The sequence below is a fragment of the Gracilinanus agilis genome, chromosome 2 (assembly GCF_016433145.1).
Source record: "Gracilinanus agilis isolate LMUSP501 chromosome 2, AgileGrace, whole genome shotgun sequence".
Classification (NCBI taxonomy): Eukaryota; Metazoa; Chordata; class Mammalia; order Didelphimorphia; family Didelphidae; genus Gracilinanus; species Gracilinanus agilis.
The window spans coordinates 64,232,255-64,251,625 of NC_058131.1; the positions used below are offsets into that span (position 1 = coordinate 64,232,255).

A 19,371-nucleotide genomic window follows, 5' to 3' on the forward strand; every position below is an offset into this window, starting at 1 on the left:
GTGAGATTTTCTTTCCATGAGGGTGGACAACTTCTGACATGGTTGCTTCAGAGCAGCCCCTGAAATGGGAAGTGACTGACAAGTGGGGCCTCTGGTCCTATGGATGCCATTTATTAGGCAGACCCTGAGCCCAGAGTAGCTGAGCGGAGAGGAGGCACCATCCACATTGGGAGCTGAGCCCAGGAGAACCTAAAGGCTGGGCCATGCTGGCCCTGAGCTTTCTCTGGAGAGCCAGAGTCTACTCATGCTGTGACGGGCAGGGAAGTCACAGGGAAAGGAGGCAAGACAGGAGATGCTGAAGTCCCCTGTGGGCTGGAACCCTCCTCACTGAAGCTTCGGTCTTTTTGTGGCAGCTCTTCTATTTGTCACCACTACTCTCCACAGTGTGGAACAAGGCCCCAGGCCCTCCTCTGTGGAATGAGGGGCTCAATAAACTCCTCTCTGATTGCTGCACCCTGCTAGAACAACTTCTTCATGGACCTCCCTGCTTCTTCCCCACTAATCCAGACTGATGCCAGGCCCAGATTCTTCCCAACAGAAGGACAGGGCCTTAAAGTAGAGAGTTAGCATTCTGTACTTGATATCCTTACTTCTTTTCTCTTATTCTTTTCCTCCCTTGATTCTCTTTCCTTCTTTTTGAACTTGCTCTTGCCATATTTCTCTCTCTGTCTCTTTTTTTTCTTCCTTTTTTCTTCCCTCTGAATGTCATAAGTCTACCAGTGGCTCCAAAGATTACATTCATTTCTACTGAATTTATAGACTATTACAGACCTTTGTCACTGGCTGCTGCTCTACCCTCTGCTCCCTTTTTGCCTATCAAATACTGAACATTTTTACTCTGTACTGTGCTATGTACAAGTGCTGTGTCCCCATAATCAACGCTGTGCTTTATTTTTAATTCCCTCATCTCTACCTTCTTTTAGTGAACAAGCTTGTAAAAATCTAGCACCAGCTGTTAGAAGCAGAAAGCATCAGTTACCAGTAACAGGTACAATTACAAATGTTTCATTGCTTTTTTAAGCTAACATACTTAATAGGGTACTCTAGCTGACAACACTCATACAGATCTCTGCCCCATCCCTCAATAAAGGTTTAACCCCATTGTTCTGAACACCCCCCCCCAATCTGGTAGGAGCAACCAGGGGGGACTGTATTGGGAAAATCCCCCTAAAATATGGAGGAAGAAGCATATGCCCATGTTGGCGGAGGAAAAGCCCTTTACAAATACTCTGCCTATTTGTTATTGTGAACATAGATACATTTTAAACTTTGTACTCTTCTCTTTCCAGATCCACTTATGTTATGTTCTGACATCATCAGCAAAGAAGTTTCCAACTTTCAAGGAAGTGACAATTATCCTAAAACACTGAATTTCAGATGTTCAGGTAATTTTTTAATGATAAATGCTGCTTTGTGATTAACACAGTTCTAGATTATGTCAGCGAGTTATTTGCTTTTTTCTTTTCAGAGCTATTAAATTTCACTTTTCTTCCTAGACATATAAAATTCATCTTCCAATCTAAAATTCAAAACTTTTTTTTTTTTTTAAACAGAGTTTGGCTGAGTGGTTAATGGCACTGGGCCTAGAGTCAGGAAGATCTTGAGTTCAAATCCATTCTCACATGCTTCCTAGCTGTGTGACTTTGGGCAAGGCACTTAACCTCTGTATGCCTAAAGGGTGTCTAAGTGGCTAAGTATAAGTAGATAGAGTGTTAGGCCTAGAGTCAGGAAAACTGGAGTTCGCATCCTGCTTCAGATAATTTCTAGCTGTGTGACCTTGGGCAAGTCACTTAATCACTGATTGCCTGACAGAAGGATCTACTGGAGGAGATAGAAAACCACTCCGGTATCTTGCCAAAAAACCCCACTGATAGCTATAGTTCAAAGGTCACAAAGAGTCAGATGCAACTGAATGACTGAACAAAAGCAAAAACTCCCAATTCCTTCTTAGATCTAAATTTGCTTCTGTTCCCAATCTAAGCTGATGTCCTTTTTCTCTGAGCTTCATTGGTCACTTAGAAAACAATTAAAAAAAAACCCAGGGTAATACAATGGGAGCACGAATTTCTCAATAGTCTTCTGATATAAACCTATGGAGGGCTGAGCATTGTTTGTTGTTGTTGTTGTTGTTGTTGTTTTTTAAACCCTTAACTTCTATCTTAGAATCAATACAGTGTATTGGTTTTTAAGGCAGAAGAACAGTAAGGGTTATGCAGTGTGGGTTAAGTGACTTGCCTAGGGTCACATAGCTAGGAAGTGTCTGAGGCCAGATCTGATCCCAGGACTGCCTGTTTCTAGGCCCGACTCTCAATCCACTGAGCTGCCCTGCTGCCTCCTGAGCATTAGTTTTTCTGAACCCATGAATTAAAGAAGAGAAATTATTTTAATTCCTTTTTGCAAACAACTGTCTTCTTCCTGATGTATATATATATTATAATTTTATTAGATAATGTTTTTTCACATTTTTGAGACAGCATTGTGTTCTGGATTGTTCTATAAACACTTTAGGCATACAAATAGAAAACTCCCCCCTGCCCCCAACTATTTTTAGTAAATAGTATAAAAATGTATGGCAGACATTTTAAACAATTTCTTCTCTCTCCTTGGCATTTTAACAGATTTCCAATAGTTTTTAGTCTGTAACCAATTCTGTCTTAAAACATTAGTTCCTTCCCCAAACCCATATTCTTTCTTGTACATAGAGAAGGTGGTTAATCCTAGAATGACTTCTTCCACCTGCCCCTCTCCTCACCATTATATGCGTTAACATATCTACAGTTTTATCCCTGCTACCAATTTTAAGAAGAATTTCCTTTTTTCTTCTCTAAATATGCCTCTCTGCCTGTGTTCTGGACCTCATCCTTTCCCACTTCCCCCAGGAACTCACTCATAGTTGAAGTGAAGTGTCATGGAGTAGAGAGAGCCGAGTTCTAATCTTATCTTTTCTGCTCTCTCCCTGTGACTCAGGAATGTTATATACTTTCTTTCAGCCAGTTTCCTTATCTGTAAAACACAGGGAAATGGATTCAGACATCTCTGAGGTTCCTTCCAGCTTTAATATTCTGTCGCTCAGATCATTTCTTCCTTTTAGCATCTCTTCTTGTGAGATGTAAATTCCTTGAGGGCAGTATTACAAATAATACTGATATAGATGGATATATTAAAAACATTTAATAGTTTATTTAAAGCCATATTGGTAATTAAGAAGGCCACGTGCCTGCTAAGATCTAATTCAAATGCCCCACCATTACCTCTGCCCACCTGGCTTGTTCCTCAGGAAAGAGAGCATACCAATCCCAATCTCCAGATTTAAGCTTCTGTTTACGTTGTTTTACTTCACCACGTAAGGGCAGGAAGCCCATTGAATCATGGGAAATGTAGTTCTTAAGTCCCCTAAGCATCCACAGGAAGTTTATATCATGGATCTTGATATTAAGACCAAGGACCCCAAATTTCCACTAACACATTCCCCCTGAGAGCGGAAAGAGACTGGTCTCCTTGAACACTTTGTAAACATAACTTTCAAATTACAGAAATTTGGGGATAAAAGAAAAGAGGACAAAAACTAGCCACATTGACAAAAAGCCAATTGGTGGCAGTCCCCTATTGGCATAAGGTTGTACATTCAAAACAAATGCATTCAACTCCCCATAGTTCAGTCAACTGCACCCCAAAGTTCATTTTGGATTTTCATGATCCAGTAAAGGCTCTTCAGGCATCTTCATGGTACCTTCTCCAAGCAGGTTTGTTGTCTGGATTCTGGGGAGATGGCAAATTTCTTATCCTAAAATTACTCTCAAAGAATTTAAACTTTACATTATAGATTATAAAACATACATTCCCTTCTTAGGAGAATTTTACATTCCCCCCTGAAATTACTCTCAAAAGAGTTAAAATTTTACATTATAGATTATAATACAGGCATTATGATTATAAAACTTACACACACACACACACACACACACACACATACACACACCCGAGGAGAATCAGTAACACATGCTCCCCAGAAGAGGGTACCCCAGGTCAGCTAAGGATACATAGTTGAGTCAAGGAGTTGTATGAAATGAATTGGCAAAAGAAATAAAAAAAAATAAAATCCAAATAAAAGAGAAAAAATTAACTTGTGAATGAAATGTAAAATGTCAAAGTCTTATATGCAAAAAATGTAAGGAAAAATAAACTTATAACAGGTCCTTGAATCAAGGCCCAATTAAAATGATTTAAGCAGTTTGCAATTACTCATTCAGGAGCCAGGACTACAGAAAATTGCCATTCTATATATAAGAAAAATAACAGGACCAAATATGTGTGCAAGGGAACTGTCCTTCCCTGGTCTGATTTGCCTGCACCTTCTCAGGGATGAGCCATAATTATAGCCAATCTTAGATGCTTGCTAGGAATTGAAGCTAAGGGGAAGTCTGGCCTCTAAAATGTTAGAAAAACTACAACCCCGAACTTCAAATACTAGTTTTAAGCCCTTCAGTATTGGCATAGAACTTCCTCAATCCATGGTCTGCATGACCTTTTGCTCCTTGGCACCTTGCAGATTCTTGGTCAGTCTCCATGACCTTGTGGCTCTTTTTGCTCCCTTCTCCTGGAATCAGACAGAGAGACATTAATCACAGTACCATATTTACCAATAATTGGTAGGTTACCATAGTCTAAGGCTTTTTGGGAATGCATTAATATTATAGCAAATATATATTAATATTAAACTTATATCACTGTAAAATCAAAAAGGGATTAACATTGATTATATGTACTTTAAGTTCAAAAACTGAGAAAAAATGAAGAGTCAATTACTCTATTAAAAAACTAAAAGGAAAAACAATAAGAAAATTTTAAAAAATTTCAGGGAAAAATACAATGTCAAGTATTAAATGAGAGAGAAAAAGAAACTCAAATATTGTATTGTACATAGAAGGGAAAAAATAATAAAAGAATGTTTTAAAAATCAAAAAAATATATACATATCTTAGAATTAGTGAAAGGCTTTTCACTCAAAAATGAGATCCATTTCCTGTTAAGCTTTTGCATGAACTATGAGTGTAAATGGTTTTTACAAAATAGCAGGTTCATAATGCACATTCAAATAAAGTACCATAATATCCAATAACATATTTAAAGAAAATAGCAAACAATCCCATTATTATAACCACTTGCTGTGATGTTTAAAAAATTGTATACTTGATGCAAATTTAACAGGTATAGTAAATCATTCAACATTGGCTAAGATATTTTCTTAACAAACTCTATTACTGCCTCCATGGTAATTGTGGGGCAGAGCCTAAAAAAAAATCTGATTAAAAAATCTTCTGGGTCTAAGTATCCTCAGGAATTCTAGATCCTTCTGATGGGAAAGCAAGCTAAAACATAGAGACAAAAAATCAAGCATACAGGAGCTCCCCTGGCTTCCTGTGTAATATACTAAAGCTTGGGCAGGAAACCTCCATTTGTTTCCTCTACCCCTTTAAGACAAAATTCTTTATAATAAAAATATAAAATCTTATCATTTATACAGAAGGGTACCAGGTATCTAAAGTCAATTCTAAAGACCCTTTATAAAATTATAATTTAAATTCTCAAGGCATCAAAATCTCCAAGGTTGTATAAGTAATATATGACCTCTAGTTGAGATGACAGATCCAGTATACATAAGACTTATGGGTTTTTTACAACTTAAAAAATGTTTAAGATGTTTATAAATGGTACAGATAACAGAATTAGATTAATATAGGTAAACTTAAAAAAAATGAAACCTTAAAGAAATCAGGTAATACAATATAAGGAACAGATTACAAGCAATGCAGTCAAAAAACTTTTTTACCAGTTCTAATAATTGTACATTATTTGGGAGTTACAATAAAATCATGAACAGAATTAATCTAGCAGCCAAAACTTAGTAGCTTAAATGATACAGTGTAACAGAAAAATCAATGTAAAAGAACAAAATTAAACCATAAAACAACAATTAGCAAAAAAATAAGACAGAGACTTTTAAAAAAGAAACCTGTGCAGTCTGAGGTTTTAAAATCCACCTCTGGTCCAATTCAAGTTCCTTCTAACTGAGCTCTACACTGAGCACAGTGTGGGTGACTACATAAGAATTATATAGTTCAGAGTCTTTGGTAGGCCAATGTGAGGTGGGGGGGGGGGTGAATCCCTCCCCTGAATTTCAGACAAGATAATGGCAAGGAATAGTTTGAAATAGGCCATGAGGCCCATGCTTGCCATTCTACTTGCTGTTTGAAGAGTAAAAGCTAGGGCCACATGGAAGCCAACTTGGGTAGGGGTTAGAGAAAGCTGCAGGTTGGAGATCCCATGGGGAGGGCTTGTGTGGGGGATGCCTAGGTCAGGCTTTAGAAGAACCATGTGGAGGGCTCATGGGGGGAGGAAGATAGCTAGAGAAGCTTTCTTCATGTTAAAAGTCATTAATGTCTATGAGGAAACACCCCTGGGAAAGTCCCAGGTGTGAAATGAGAGGGAAGGGGGTGGGTTTTCTTTGTATACTTCCCAAATCTTAAGCAGCAGCAGCTTAGGTGAGAAGCAGGAGTCTCAGGAGTCGGCAGCAGAGGCAGCAGCAGCAACAGGCAGGGCACTGAGGTAGAAGGCAGAATCGGCAGGAACAGTTAGGGACCCAGGGAGGGTCAGGCGGGTGGGGTCAGCAGACATTGAAATCAAGTCCAAGGGGAATGTATAAACTAGCAACCAAGAATAGGCTGTTGGAAAAATGGCTTTCCCCTTTCCTGTAAAAATAGCCAAGTGGCTGAGGAAAACAGGGAAAAGAGAAAAACCAAAAACTTTCCCTTAAAAAATGCTTAAAAGAACTGAGCAAAGTGGCCAAAAATAAAAGCAGAAAAAAGGCAGAAGTATGTCCATAGCTCTGGAGAGGATTTTAAATGCTCTCAGAGTTTTGTGGCTTGGTAGGCTATCTGAAAAATTGAGAGTCAGGTTTCAAAAGTGGTTGAGAAAACTGTTACGAATAATATTGGTATAGATGGATATGTTAAAAATATTTAATAATTTATTTAAAGCCATATTGATAATTAAGAAGGCCACATGCCTGCTAAGATCTAATTCAAATGCCCCGCCACTACCTCTGCCCACCTGGCTTGTTCCTCAGGAAAGAGAGCATACCAATCCCAATCTCCAGATTTAAGCATCTGTTTACGTTGTCTTACTTCACCACGTAAGGGCAGGAAGCCCATTGAATCATGGGAAATGTAGTTCTCAAGTCCCCTAAGCATCCACAGGAAGTTTATATCATGGATCTTGATATTAAGACCAAGGACCCCAAATTTCCACTAACACAGCAGAGACTTGAACTTTGTCTTCCTGTTGCCTAGTTACATTGCCTAGTTTATGGTCAATATTTCATAGGTGGTGGAGGGCCATTGGATTGTCCTCAGCTTCTATCCCATCCACTTTGCTCAGGTCAGTGCTGAAGGAGTGAAGGAAGAGAAACGTATCTGATCCTGCTGCCCCTTATTGCTGTCATTCAGGCTTTTTCTTTTCACTGTAAAATTCCTCAAATTTGTACTGTCCACTGTCTTCTCATCCTAGTTACCCAAACCCTGACTAACCACCTAAAATCTATCTTTCTTCTCTCCCCATCGTGGTCTCAAAGGCTATGCTTGATGTTCTTGCCCAAACTAGTGGTCTTCTCCCAGGCATTATCGTCCCCATATCCCCCCTATAGCAACATTGCTCTTTACTTGTTGCTTCCTGCCTGAAATTGGCACATTCAGAATCACAGATTGGAGAATTGGGAGGGATTTCAACAGCCACCTGATCCAGTCCTTATGTGAACTTCCCTCCTTTCATGACTTTTCTGACACAGCAGCTATTCCATGGGTCTCTTTTCCTTCACTCTTCATCCTCTCTCTAAAAAGGCACTGATTGAGCTCATTTGCTTTCACCATTCCAACTTTAGAGAGTCAGTGTACTGGTAGCTCTCAAGTAGGTATCCTTGTTCTTATGCCTTTATTTACTTTTTCTGTAAAAAGCATTTTTATCATAAAATTGATAACTCTTAAATACAAATCTTCAAAACCACAATACAATGATAATAGCAAAACCAGACTATACCATTTGTATCATTTACCTTTTGTTTAGGAAATAATTTAAATTCACTTTTAAAAAAGTAATGCTTAACCTTGTTTATGTTCTTCCTTTCTCCTCTTTTAAAATTTATTTTCCAGATTTCATTCTCTTTTTTACTTAGTCATAATCAGTTTATACTAGTTTTTTTATTCTGCTTTTGACTCTGTATCACTTTCTGTGTTTTTTCCATATTTATTCATATGCATATTTTAAATTTCTTGTGGTGCAATATTATTCCATTTTATTCTTGCAGGAAGGAAAGAACACTTAATAAGGCCCTCCTATGTGCTGGTACAATGCTAAGTGCTTAAAAAATATTGTCTTATTTGATATATCACAATTTTTTTCAACCATTCTCCTCAATTGTTGAATTGAATCTTGCTTCTTTCCAGTTCTTTGCTAATATAAATAAAAATATTTCCATCTCAAAAGTTCTTTTTTTCTCTCATCAATAACATCTTGAGAGTATGCAATTACTAAGTCAATTGCATTTTACTTTACAATCTAAAATTTTCTTTTCAATGCAATTACTAAGTTTAATAGCATGACCTTATAAATCTCACTGTATAATTCCAAGTAATTTTGCAAAAAAGATGGCTCAATTCCCAACTCCAGCAGTATGTACCTACTTTCCTACAGTACTACCAGCACTGAATTTGAATTTGAGATAGTTTAGTCCATTACTATTCTTCTATTGTTTCACTGTTATAAAAAACATTGAGTTTTACCATTTTTAAGGATCTTTAGTATTTTAATGGGTCTAAGGTAACACCTCAATTACTTTGTGCTGCATTTCTGTAATTATTTGATAGTCTGAACACTTTCCAAGTAATGGCTGATAATTTGTACTTTTTCTTTGGAAAACTTTCTGTAAACTTTAGGCAAATTACTTCCCTTTTTCAAGCCTCAGCTTCTTTATCTGTAAAATGAAGGGGCTGAACTAGATGATCTCTAAAGTCTCTTTCAGCTCTTATTCTTGTAAACTTACATAACTGCTGGTCTCTTTATTTCTTTTCCAATTAATCAGTATCACATAACTAATTCTAAACAATTTTTTAAAAATACCACTTTTAACATGCTACTTTATGCTCAAGAATATATAACTTCCCAATACCTCCTGCATCAACCTTAAACTCTTCCAATTTTTAAGACTCTCCTTTTTTTCTTCTCTCCAACTCCATTCTAATAATTTCCTACAACTCTCTGATATGTCCCTCCCATTCCAATAAGGCTATCCATAAAATATGTTCTATTAATTCTTACCTTTTTGCTACTCTTGTCCTTATGGTTATTTCATTCTGCAGCAGTTCCAGCAGATCTTTCAGCTTTTTCTGAAATCATCTTGCTTATCATTACTTATAGCACAATAGGATTCCATTCTCAACATGTACCACAATTTGTTCAGCCATTCCCCAACTGATGGATTTCCCCTTAATTTCCAATTCTTTGCCATCACAAAAAAAGCAGCTATTTTTTATTTTATTATCTTTTTGGGATACAGACCCAGTAGTGGCATTACTGGATCAAAGGGAAAGGTTATACATAGTTTTATAGCCCTTTGGGCATACCAGTTAAATTTTAGAGGGCAAAAATTGTTTTATATGTATTCTGCATCTCCCACAGCAATGGGCCTATAATAAATGTTCAGTAAATGTTAGTTAATTATCTATAAGCATAATCTATGATCACATTTTCATTATGAACATAATTAAGTACCTAGTTGGACCAATAGTTACTATCCTTAAGATACTATTTACATTCATGGATTTGTAATTAGCTATTTTATAACATCTGTATATAATCTTAATGTGCTTTTTTTTAGGTTGCATAGAAGTAGGAAAATCCCTGAATAGCAGAAATTTTAGCAGGCTCTTGCACTCTTGCCCATTCCAATGTGATCGCCACAAAGTCATTCTGGAAGCTGAAGATAGATATAAAAGTGACCTAAGGAAATCACTTATCTGTAACAAAAGTAATTCAGCAGCTTTAAACTGTATTTATGATAGAATTTCTAGACTGAATTTAGATTCTAAACTATTAAATATGTTAAAGGTAGAGGTTGGGAGGGAAGGATATTGAAAAGAAAACCTGTTTCTGAGCAGTCACATATTTTGTAAAAGTCCTGGGGAATAATTTTAGGTTCTGTTGGATAGTTTTAAGATTTCTTCTCAACTTGCTTAAAACTTTTCAATGTAAAATAGATCTACATTAAATATGCAGTTTATATATTTTAGTGTTTAGAATTCACATGTGATCACAAAGATTTTCCAAATAATTCTTATATTTTACAGAGATAGTGTTGACCCCATATAAGAAAAAAAGATTGAGGAATGAATATTCTACACATGAAGAAAGAAGTAAGTTTCAAGATAATTTCCAAACTGAGTTCTGAATTTTTAAAAATAAAATCAAGTAGAAGAGAGCAGATAACTGATTTGGAGATGTTCCCATTCACTTTAAATCCCAGTTTCCTTATTTCCAAAATGTGGAAATTGTACTAGATGATCTCTAAGGTTCCTTAGAACTGTCTCATTTGAAATTATTGTAAGCCCTGGAAGACTACGTCTCCCAGGACTCTCTCTGCCTCAACTTCCCCTGACACCTCCCACTTCCTCCCATCCATCCTACCCTCCTACCTCCATCCCTTCACTTTCACTACACAGAACCTATGAATGATGAATAATAGTGGATTACATTTACATAATTAACAATTGAAGCCAGGTTTTCTGATTATAAATCCAGACCCTAATCTTCTCTTTCTTTTAGCATCTTCATTCTCTTATCTATAGATTCAATTGCTTACACTTTAAAATAAGCACTTCCTACCATAACAATTAGAAAAATACTGGGGAAGCATTTGTTGGTTCACTGTTTTCCAGATCCAGTGATTATATAATGCCCACCATGATGAGGAAAAAATGCTAATAATGTTCTCTAGTTTCCAATATATATTATAAAGTACTGTCCTCATAATCTGTGAAGTAGGGAGTGCAAATATTTTTTATCATACCTATATTAAAGATGACATTGAGGCTCAGAGAAATTTTGTCTTGCTCTCAGTAACACAGCAAGTAAGTGTCAAAGCTGGGACTAGAACTCAGGTCTTCTGGCACCAATTTGTTTCTAATAATAGCATTCTGATGATGTGTTTCATTACTGCTGTATATTGTTTTCTCATAGTCCTTAAATTACTAAATTTAAAACTCAATTAGTATGTTTATGTTAGAATAAAATATTGGACTACTGTTGTATATTACATGTATATTGTTATTATTAATATAACTGAATTTCAATTCTGATGAAAAATATACTATAAAGAAAAACTTTCTACAACCATTTCCCCCTATTTCTTTTCCACTCGTGACTGCTTCTTTATCTATTATTTTCTAGTTCATATCTATTTAATTCATTAGTAGCTAGTATTTGAAAAGATTACTTAGAGAATGTGTTAAGAAAAGAGAATTGTGTTAAAAATCAAAACTACCATATTTTACATTATTTTTAAAAAATGTTCTTTTTTATGACTGAAAAACGTGTAAAGGGGAAAATTATTTTGGTTTGGTTGGACTGAATATATTTTTTTTAAGATTTAAATATTTTATTTTTTTAGAAAAATTTTCCATGGTTACCATGATTCATGTTTTTACTTTCCCCTTCACTCCCCCGTTAACCCTCCCCCCCCCATATCCAACACATTTCAACTGGTTTTAACATGTGTCATCAATCAAGACTTATTTATATATTATTGATATTTACATTGGTGTGGTAGTTTCGAGTCTACATCCCCAACCATGTCCGCATCAACCCATGTGTTCAAGCAGTTGTTTTTCTTCTGTGTTTCCCCTCCTGCAGTTCTTCCTCTGAATGTGGGTAGTGTTCTTTTCCATAGATCCCTCAGAATTGTCCTGGGTCATTGCATTTCTGCTAGTACAGAAGCCCATTACATTTGATTTTACCACAGTGTATCAGTCTCTGTGTACAATGTTCTTCTGGCTCTGCTCCTTTCACTCTGCATCAATTCCTGGAGGTCATTCCAGTTCACATGGAATTCCTCCAGTTTATTATTCCTTTGAGCATAGTAGTATTCCATCACCAGAATAAACCAAAATTTGTTCAGCCATTCTCCAATTGAAGAGCATTCCCTCATTTTCCAGTTTTTTGCCATCACAAAAAGCGCGGCTATAAATATTTTTGTACAGGTCTTTTTTATCTATGATGTAATGCAAGGTGGCTAACAGAAACTTTTTGCTTCTGTAATTTCTAACGGTCACAAAAAGTCAGTTAAACATCTTAGAATGTTCAGAAAGTCAGTTAGAACTTAAAGCTATAAATAGGTGAAGTTCCAACTGACGGGACTTTTGCCTTCTGGCTTTCGCTGTGGCTGGAGGCTTTTGCTTTGGCCTTTCGGCCTAGCTGTGTGACCCTGGGCAAGTCACTTAACCCCCATTGCCTAGCCCTTACCCCTCTTCTGCCTAGCACTGCCCAGGGGAACAGTGTCTGTGGGATCCACCTCTCATCCCCTGAGAGTATAAACTCTTATCAGAAGGATTCACAAGTTTCTGACTGATTGAGTTAAAAGGGTTGAGCCCTCTAAGTACTTGATTGAGTTAAAATAAATTTCCTTTCACACAAGTTCCTTTGAAACTCTCCCTTTTAACTTATGGCATCACAGTATTCCATTACATTTATATACCATAAATGGTTCAAACATTACCCAATCAGTGGGCACCCACTTAATTTATAATTCTTTGTCACCATACAAAGAGGTGCTATAAATATTTTTGTACATATGTGTCCTATTAGTTTTTGTTTTATCTTTTTTTTTAGGTGTGTAGACCTAGTAATAATATTACTGAGTTAAAGGGTATGCACAGTTTAGTTATTTTGGGTGTAGAGTTCCAAATTGCTTTCCAGAATAACTAGACCAATTCACAGCTCCACCAACAGTGCATTAATGTACTTATTTCCCCATCTAGGTTGAGATGTTTAAAAAGTATTGGTGATCAGAGACTAAAACTCCTAAGAGATTCAGACTGAATATATAGATCATTTGCATAGAGATTATAATTGAATTCATGGTAGCCAATAAGATCAACAAGTGAGATAATATAGATTAGAGGGATAAAGGAAGAAGGCTCTGGACAAGTGATTCCCAAAGTGGGCACCATCGCCCCCGGTGGGTGCTGCAGCGATTCAGGGGGGTGGTGATGGCTACAGGTGCATTTATCTTTCCTATTAATTGCTATTAAAATTTTTTTAAATTTAATTTTCAGGTGGCTAAGTAATATTTTTTTCTGGAAAGGGGGTGGTAGGCCAAAAAAGTTTGGGAACCATTGCTCTAGACTCATAGGGGACACCCATTATTGGTATGTACAACATAGAAGAAGATCCAGCCATGGATTGTGGCAATGAGAAGTCATCCAGATAGGAGGAAGAAGGAGGAAGCAGTATCATAAAAACCTGAAGAGGGTGGTATTGAAAATTAGATCCTCAGCAGGGTCCTAAGGCTGCAGATAGGAAAGGAGAGAACACTCAACAAATGGCCCCAATTTTATCAGTGAAATGTGAGCTCCTATGAATAGCTGCTCTGGTGAGGGGCATGATGAATTGTTGATTAGAGAGATGTAAGAATTTCCTTGCTGTGGAGAGAGCCAGGTTGAGGTTATTTAACATAAATTTGCAGTGGACTGAGTCAGCCCAAACTCAGCATGTGTTTTTCTCCAGCTCTTTGAATAAGGGCAAGGGAACAGATGTTGGGAATGGTCCATGGTGGGGGGTTTGGCAAGGGGTGATCAGCAAAACAGGGGACAAGGGATTGAATGTAGATGATTGCATAGATTTAAACTGACTTACTAAGGAATCAGTATAAGAAGAGCAGCAGGTGGCTAGTGCAAGGTGATGGCCCTCAAAAGAATTGGATAGTGGAGTGTTTGGAGATTATTGAACTTTGACAGCCAAGAGGATCAGGAAAGGCCTCATTAGAAGGTGTTACCTGAGATAAACTTTAAAGGAAGCTAGAGTTTTAAAAGGCCAAGATGAGAAAGGAGTGACAACAGGTGTGGAGATGGATGATGGGGAAGAACAAATATGTCCATTTGGCAGGAAAGCAGAGTGCCTGGAGTGAGGCAGAGGGCAATAATGTGAAATGACAAGCAGTTCATGTACACTAACTTCTGCTGTTGAATCCCTTCCCCCTTGACCCCAATTACCACGTCAAACCCAAGTTATTCCTATAATCTACAATCACTGCGCCTACTTACCTGATTTTAAATGCTGCAAGAGAAAATTACATGAGCATGTACCAACTGGTCAAGATTTATTTAAGTTCAATTAGGCTTTCACCATTGCATGGCAAACCTTTTATTTTAACTTGGGTTACTCTCTAACATATTTCACATAATGGCTATTCCAAATCCTTCTCTTAAGTCTAATGCACTAATCTTTTCCTCCTCTTTCTCAATTAAGGACCTTGTCTTTTGTTTTTATTGGGAAAATCAAGGTCTTCTGCCATGAATAGAACCCCTTTCTCCTCTGCTGCACAGCTCAAAAAGCTTCTACATCCTCTTTCATTCTCTCTTCCTTTTTTTCATTCCCAAAGGAAAAGAGACCTTTCTCTTCATCAAGGCTAGTCTTTTTACCTGTGTCCTTGGTTCTTTCCCCTCCAGGCTCTTCCAGGAGCTTGCCTCTCTTTCTCATCTTCAATCTCTTATTATCCACTTTGCTATCAACACATTCTGGAGCAGTTATGCAACACAGTGGATAGAGCATCAGGCCTAGAGTCAGGAGGACTTGGGTTCAAATCTGGCCTCAGATACTTCCTAGCACTTACTATCCTGTCTTAGAAACATAAGGTAAAGGTTCAAAAACAAACAAACATTCCTAGGTTTCCCCATTGTAAAAAAAAACCTTCATTTGATCCTGTTAGCCCTTCAATGTATTGCCCTATATGTACTCTTCTTGCTACACTTATTGCCTCCATTTCCTCATTTTCTGCTCACTCTTCCAGATCTATCACTTAATACAAATTGCCATCTCAAAGCTTATCAAGGTTATCTTAATAAACCAAGCCTCCCTGCTGTGTCTGAATTCAGCATTCCATCTCCAGACTACATTGTTGTGTGGGCTTCTAACCAGAGGATGCATTCCAGCTTCCCTTAGCCTCTTACATCCCAAGCTTCATTCAAAGCCTAGCTCATGTGCCATCTCCTTTGGGAAACTTTTATGACTCCCCCTTTCCCTGCCTCCAGTGACTACATATTTTTTTTTGAGATCATCCCAACAAAATCAACTCATCCATGTCCTCTCTCTATATAGATCTAACTGCCCTCATAATGATAAAGTTCTTAGAAGCTGCATGCCTCATCTTCCCATAAAAGAGTATAAATAGTTTAACTTTATTGAGTCCCTGATGATTACTCTTTCATGTTTATCTTTTAATGTTTCTCTTGAGTCTTGTGTTTGAATATCTGATTTTTTTATTCAGCTCTGTTCTTTTCATCAGAAATGCCCAGAAGTCCCCTATTTCATTGAATAACTTGTAATTTGTTTTTTCTCCTGAAGGATTATACTTAGTTTTCCTGGGTAGGCTAGTCTTGGTTGTAATTCTAGCTCCTTTGCCTTCTGGAATATCATTTCAAATCCTCCATTCCATTTACATGTAAACTGCTAAATCTTGTATAATTTCGACTGATTCCAAAATATTTGGATTGTTTCTTTATGGCTGGGTATTTTTTCTTTGTCCTGGGAGCTCTGCATTTTGGCTGTAATATTTCTGGGAGTGTTTATTTTGGGATCTTTTTCAGGAGGTGATCAGTGGATTCTTTCAATTTCTATTTTACCCTCTGGTTCTAGTATATCAGAGCGGTTTTCTTTGATAATTTCTTGAAATGTGATGGCTAGGCTTTTTCTTTGATCATGGTTTTCAGGTAATCCAGTATTTCTTAAATAATCTCTCCTTGGATCTATTTTTCAGATCAGTTGTTTTTCAAATGGAATATTTCACATTTTCTCCTTTTTCATTCCTTTGACTTTGTTTTATTGTCTCTTGATGTCTCCTAGAGTCATTAGCTTCCATTTGCCCAATTCTAATTTTTAAGAAGTTCTTTTATTCAATGAGCTTTTGTACTCCCCCTCCTCCCCTCCAATTTGGCCAACTTTAATTTTTAAAGTTGTTTTTTCTTTCATTTAAATTTTTTATTTGTTTACATGTTACATTAAAATACCCAGGTCCTTCCGTCCTTCTCCTTTCCCCATTAGGGAAGGCATCATGTGACAAAAAGATATATGTATACATAAAACTATGTCCTGCTTATTTCTACTTATCAGTTCTTTCTCTGGAGGTGTACATACACAAGACATTCTTAAAACTATATTTCTGTTCCCATATATAATGTCCTCTTGGTTCTGCTTGTTTCATTCTTCATAACTTCATGTTGGTCTTTACATGTTTTTTTTTAATTAACCTGTTTTTTTCTTTTTTTTAAAGATATTTTATTTTACTAATTACATGTTGTAACAATTTTCCACATAAGTTTTTTGAAGTTATAAGATCCAAATTGTCTTCCTCCTTCACTTCCCTCCCCCTTCCCAGAGATGATAAGCAATTTGATCTGGGTTATTATTACATGTATTATCATGCAACACATATTTCCATATTGTTTAGTTATAAGAGAATACTCATATAAAATCAAAACCTCCAAATAAAAACCCAAATAAACTAAAGTGAAAAATAGTATGCTTTGATCTACATACTAGTTCTGCTTGTTTCACTCTGCATCAGTTCATGTATGTCTTTCAAGCTCCTTCTGAAATCATCCTGTTCATAATTTCTTATAGCACAATAGTATTCTGTCAACATCAACCTCTCCTCCACCATCTTGCTTATTATCTTAATATTAATTATATTTTGATTTCTGCTTACTGTGAAGACTACAGGGGAGGTGAACTAGTGTCCCAGGTTTCTTGTTGCCTTTGTGGTAACAATTAAACACCTAGACCTACTTTTTTTTTTTTTTTACTTTTTTTTTATTTTAAACCCTTAACTTCTGTGTATTGGTTCCTAGATAGAAGAGTGGTTAGGGTGGGCAATGGGGGTCAAGTGACTTGCCCAGGGTCACACAGCTGGGAAGTGTCTGAGGCCAGATTTGAACCTAGGACCTCCCGTCTCTAGGCTTGGCTCTCAATCCACTGAGCTACCCAGCTGCCCCTAGACCTACTTTTTAATTTACTTTTTGGAGGATATGAGCCATCCTTCCATGTGGCTAGAATTTCTTTATATCTTTTAGTTCTATTTATAGTGAAAGTGTAATGTATCAACTCTTCCATCACTGGACAAAGATCATCTCATTTAGAGTACCAATAGTTAAGCAGGGAATGTTTGTTATAATTTGTGTGATTATTACAATATTCTTATTTTTTCTACTTTTTCTGTCCTTAACCACAGCAAAAAAGGTCCAACTGAAATAAAAGGCATTATTAAATTTTTTTGCATATTAAACAGGTTATCCCCTCATCACTGGCATCATAGTTGAGTTTTTCTAGTTTATAGGACTTGCCAGAGCTTGTCTTCAGCCAACATAGCCTTGTGTAAGATTGTGTGAATGAAAGGCACTATGGGGTAGTGAAAATGATGCTGATCTTAAGAATTAGGAAGACCTGGGTTCAGTTCAGCTTTTGACACAACTTATGGTATGGCCAATGGCAAGTTATTGAGCTTCTATGAACCTGTTTCCTCATCTGTAAAATGGGGATGATATTACCTGTAGCACTTACCTCACAAGACTGTTATTAAGTTTAAATTAGATGATCTATAGAAAGCACTTTATAACTCTTAAAGCACTATGTAAACATCTGATGTTATTTTGCCATAATGAGTGAGATTCTACCTACCTTACAGGGGGGTGTAAAGATGACCTTGCTGTGCTGTATAGATGCTAGTTCTAAATTTATTGTTTGGACATTGCTTTGTACTTTGGGGATAAAAGATGACATTTAATACAATAGCCCTTGGCACTTAATAGACCCTTAGTAATTTTTGTTGGCTTGAATTGAGCAGGATTTTTTTTTAACCCTCATCTTCTGTCTTAGAAATGATACTAAGTATTGATTCCAAGGCAGAAAAGCAGTAAGGGTTAGCAGTTGGGGTTAAGATACTTGCCAGGGGTCACATAGCTAGGACATGTCTGAGGTAAGATTTGAACCCAGGACCTCTTGTCTCCAGGCCTGGCTCTCTATCCACTGCGCCACCTAGCTGCCTTTTTAATTGAGCAAGATTTTAAAAATAATTTAACATAGTCTACTGACATATTTTTACATGGTGATCAGCATGGCAATATTCATTCATCCATTTCAATTCAAATTGTATGCCTACTATGTCCATGGTGCTAGGCTAGGTGTTAATGGATTTTTCTGGTCTAAGAGTTTGTTAGATTGATAATTCTCTCCTACATTAGGGTACATTAGAGAATGCCAGGTGTCTTTTCAGGAAGCAGCTCCTATGCTGGGGTGGGTGAGTCTTACACATTAAGTACCAGTCATACATTCTGCAAACTGTACAAAATACTAACAAATATAATTCCAATTGGTTACAGAGAAATGAAGATTTCGTAGAAACTTGACTGAAGAAATAAGAATCTCTCTTGTGGAAAAAAGATGGGAAATGATGGAAAATTCAATTTTGTTGTCTTATTTTCAAAAGACTGGACAGCTGTAGACTTTGCTTATGCCACAGTTATATTGTTTATATTCTGTTTTAGGAGAATTAAACACTTTTTTTCCTCCCAAATAAATGAAATTAAAATTTGAAAAGTCTCAACTGTTTATTAAATTAAATGCTTATCCCTCTTCTTAAATATGTAGCTAGTCTACATTTCTAGCTTCTTAATCAATTCTAGTTCTCTCAATCTCACTTCGTATCCACCCTTTCATTCTTTAAAACATTGCATTTGTTTTGTTTCACCACAGATGGAGAACTTGTATCAGTAAGCAGAAATAATATCTAGGCTCTCAATGCAGAATACTATCTATACTATCAGATTTGGTGGACCTGTGACCTGGTTTTGCTGATCTACTTGGGGCCCTGGATCTGTAGTCCCATTCATTAGGTTCAATCCCAGGGGAGCCTGATCTCTAAGAAATTGAATTAGACTTTTCTAGAATTCTCTATGTCATTGTCCCACCCCAGAATTCTGGGGGACATATTTTAAATAAAGCTTAGGTATGGTTCATTTTTAAGGTCTTCCCTAAAAGAGATGAAAAGATCTCTTC

General features: G+C 36.8%; 1 protein-coding gene across 1 annotated transcript in view; it reads left to right on the forward strand.

Annotated features, from left to right (window-relative positions):
* TERB1 (telomere repeat binding bouquet formation protein 1) overlaps nt 1-18,845 on the forward strand; it is a 48,657-nt gene extending 29,812 nt beyond the window's left edge. Inside the window, exons 15-19 of the mRNA XM_044659434.1 lie at nt 924-988; nt 1,290-1,385; nt 9,929-10,078; nt 10,398-10,463; nt 18,696-18,845. Of these exons, the coding sequence (XP_044515369.1) occupies nt 924-988; nt 1,290-1,385; nt 9,929-10,078; nt 10,398-10,463; nt 18,696-18,703 (385 nt within the window). The 3' untranslated portion in view covers nt 18,704-18,845. The remainder of the gene's footprint in view (nt 1-923; nt 989-1,289; nt 1,386-9,928; nt 10,079-10,397; nt 10,464-18,695) is intronic.
* Nucleotides 18,846-19,371: the final 526 nt, after the last annotated feature.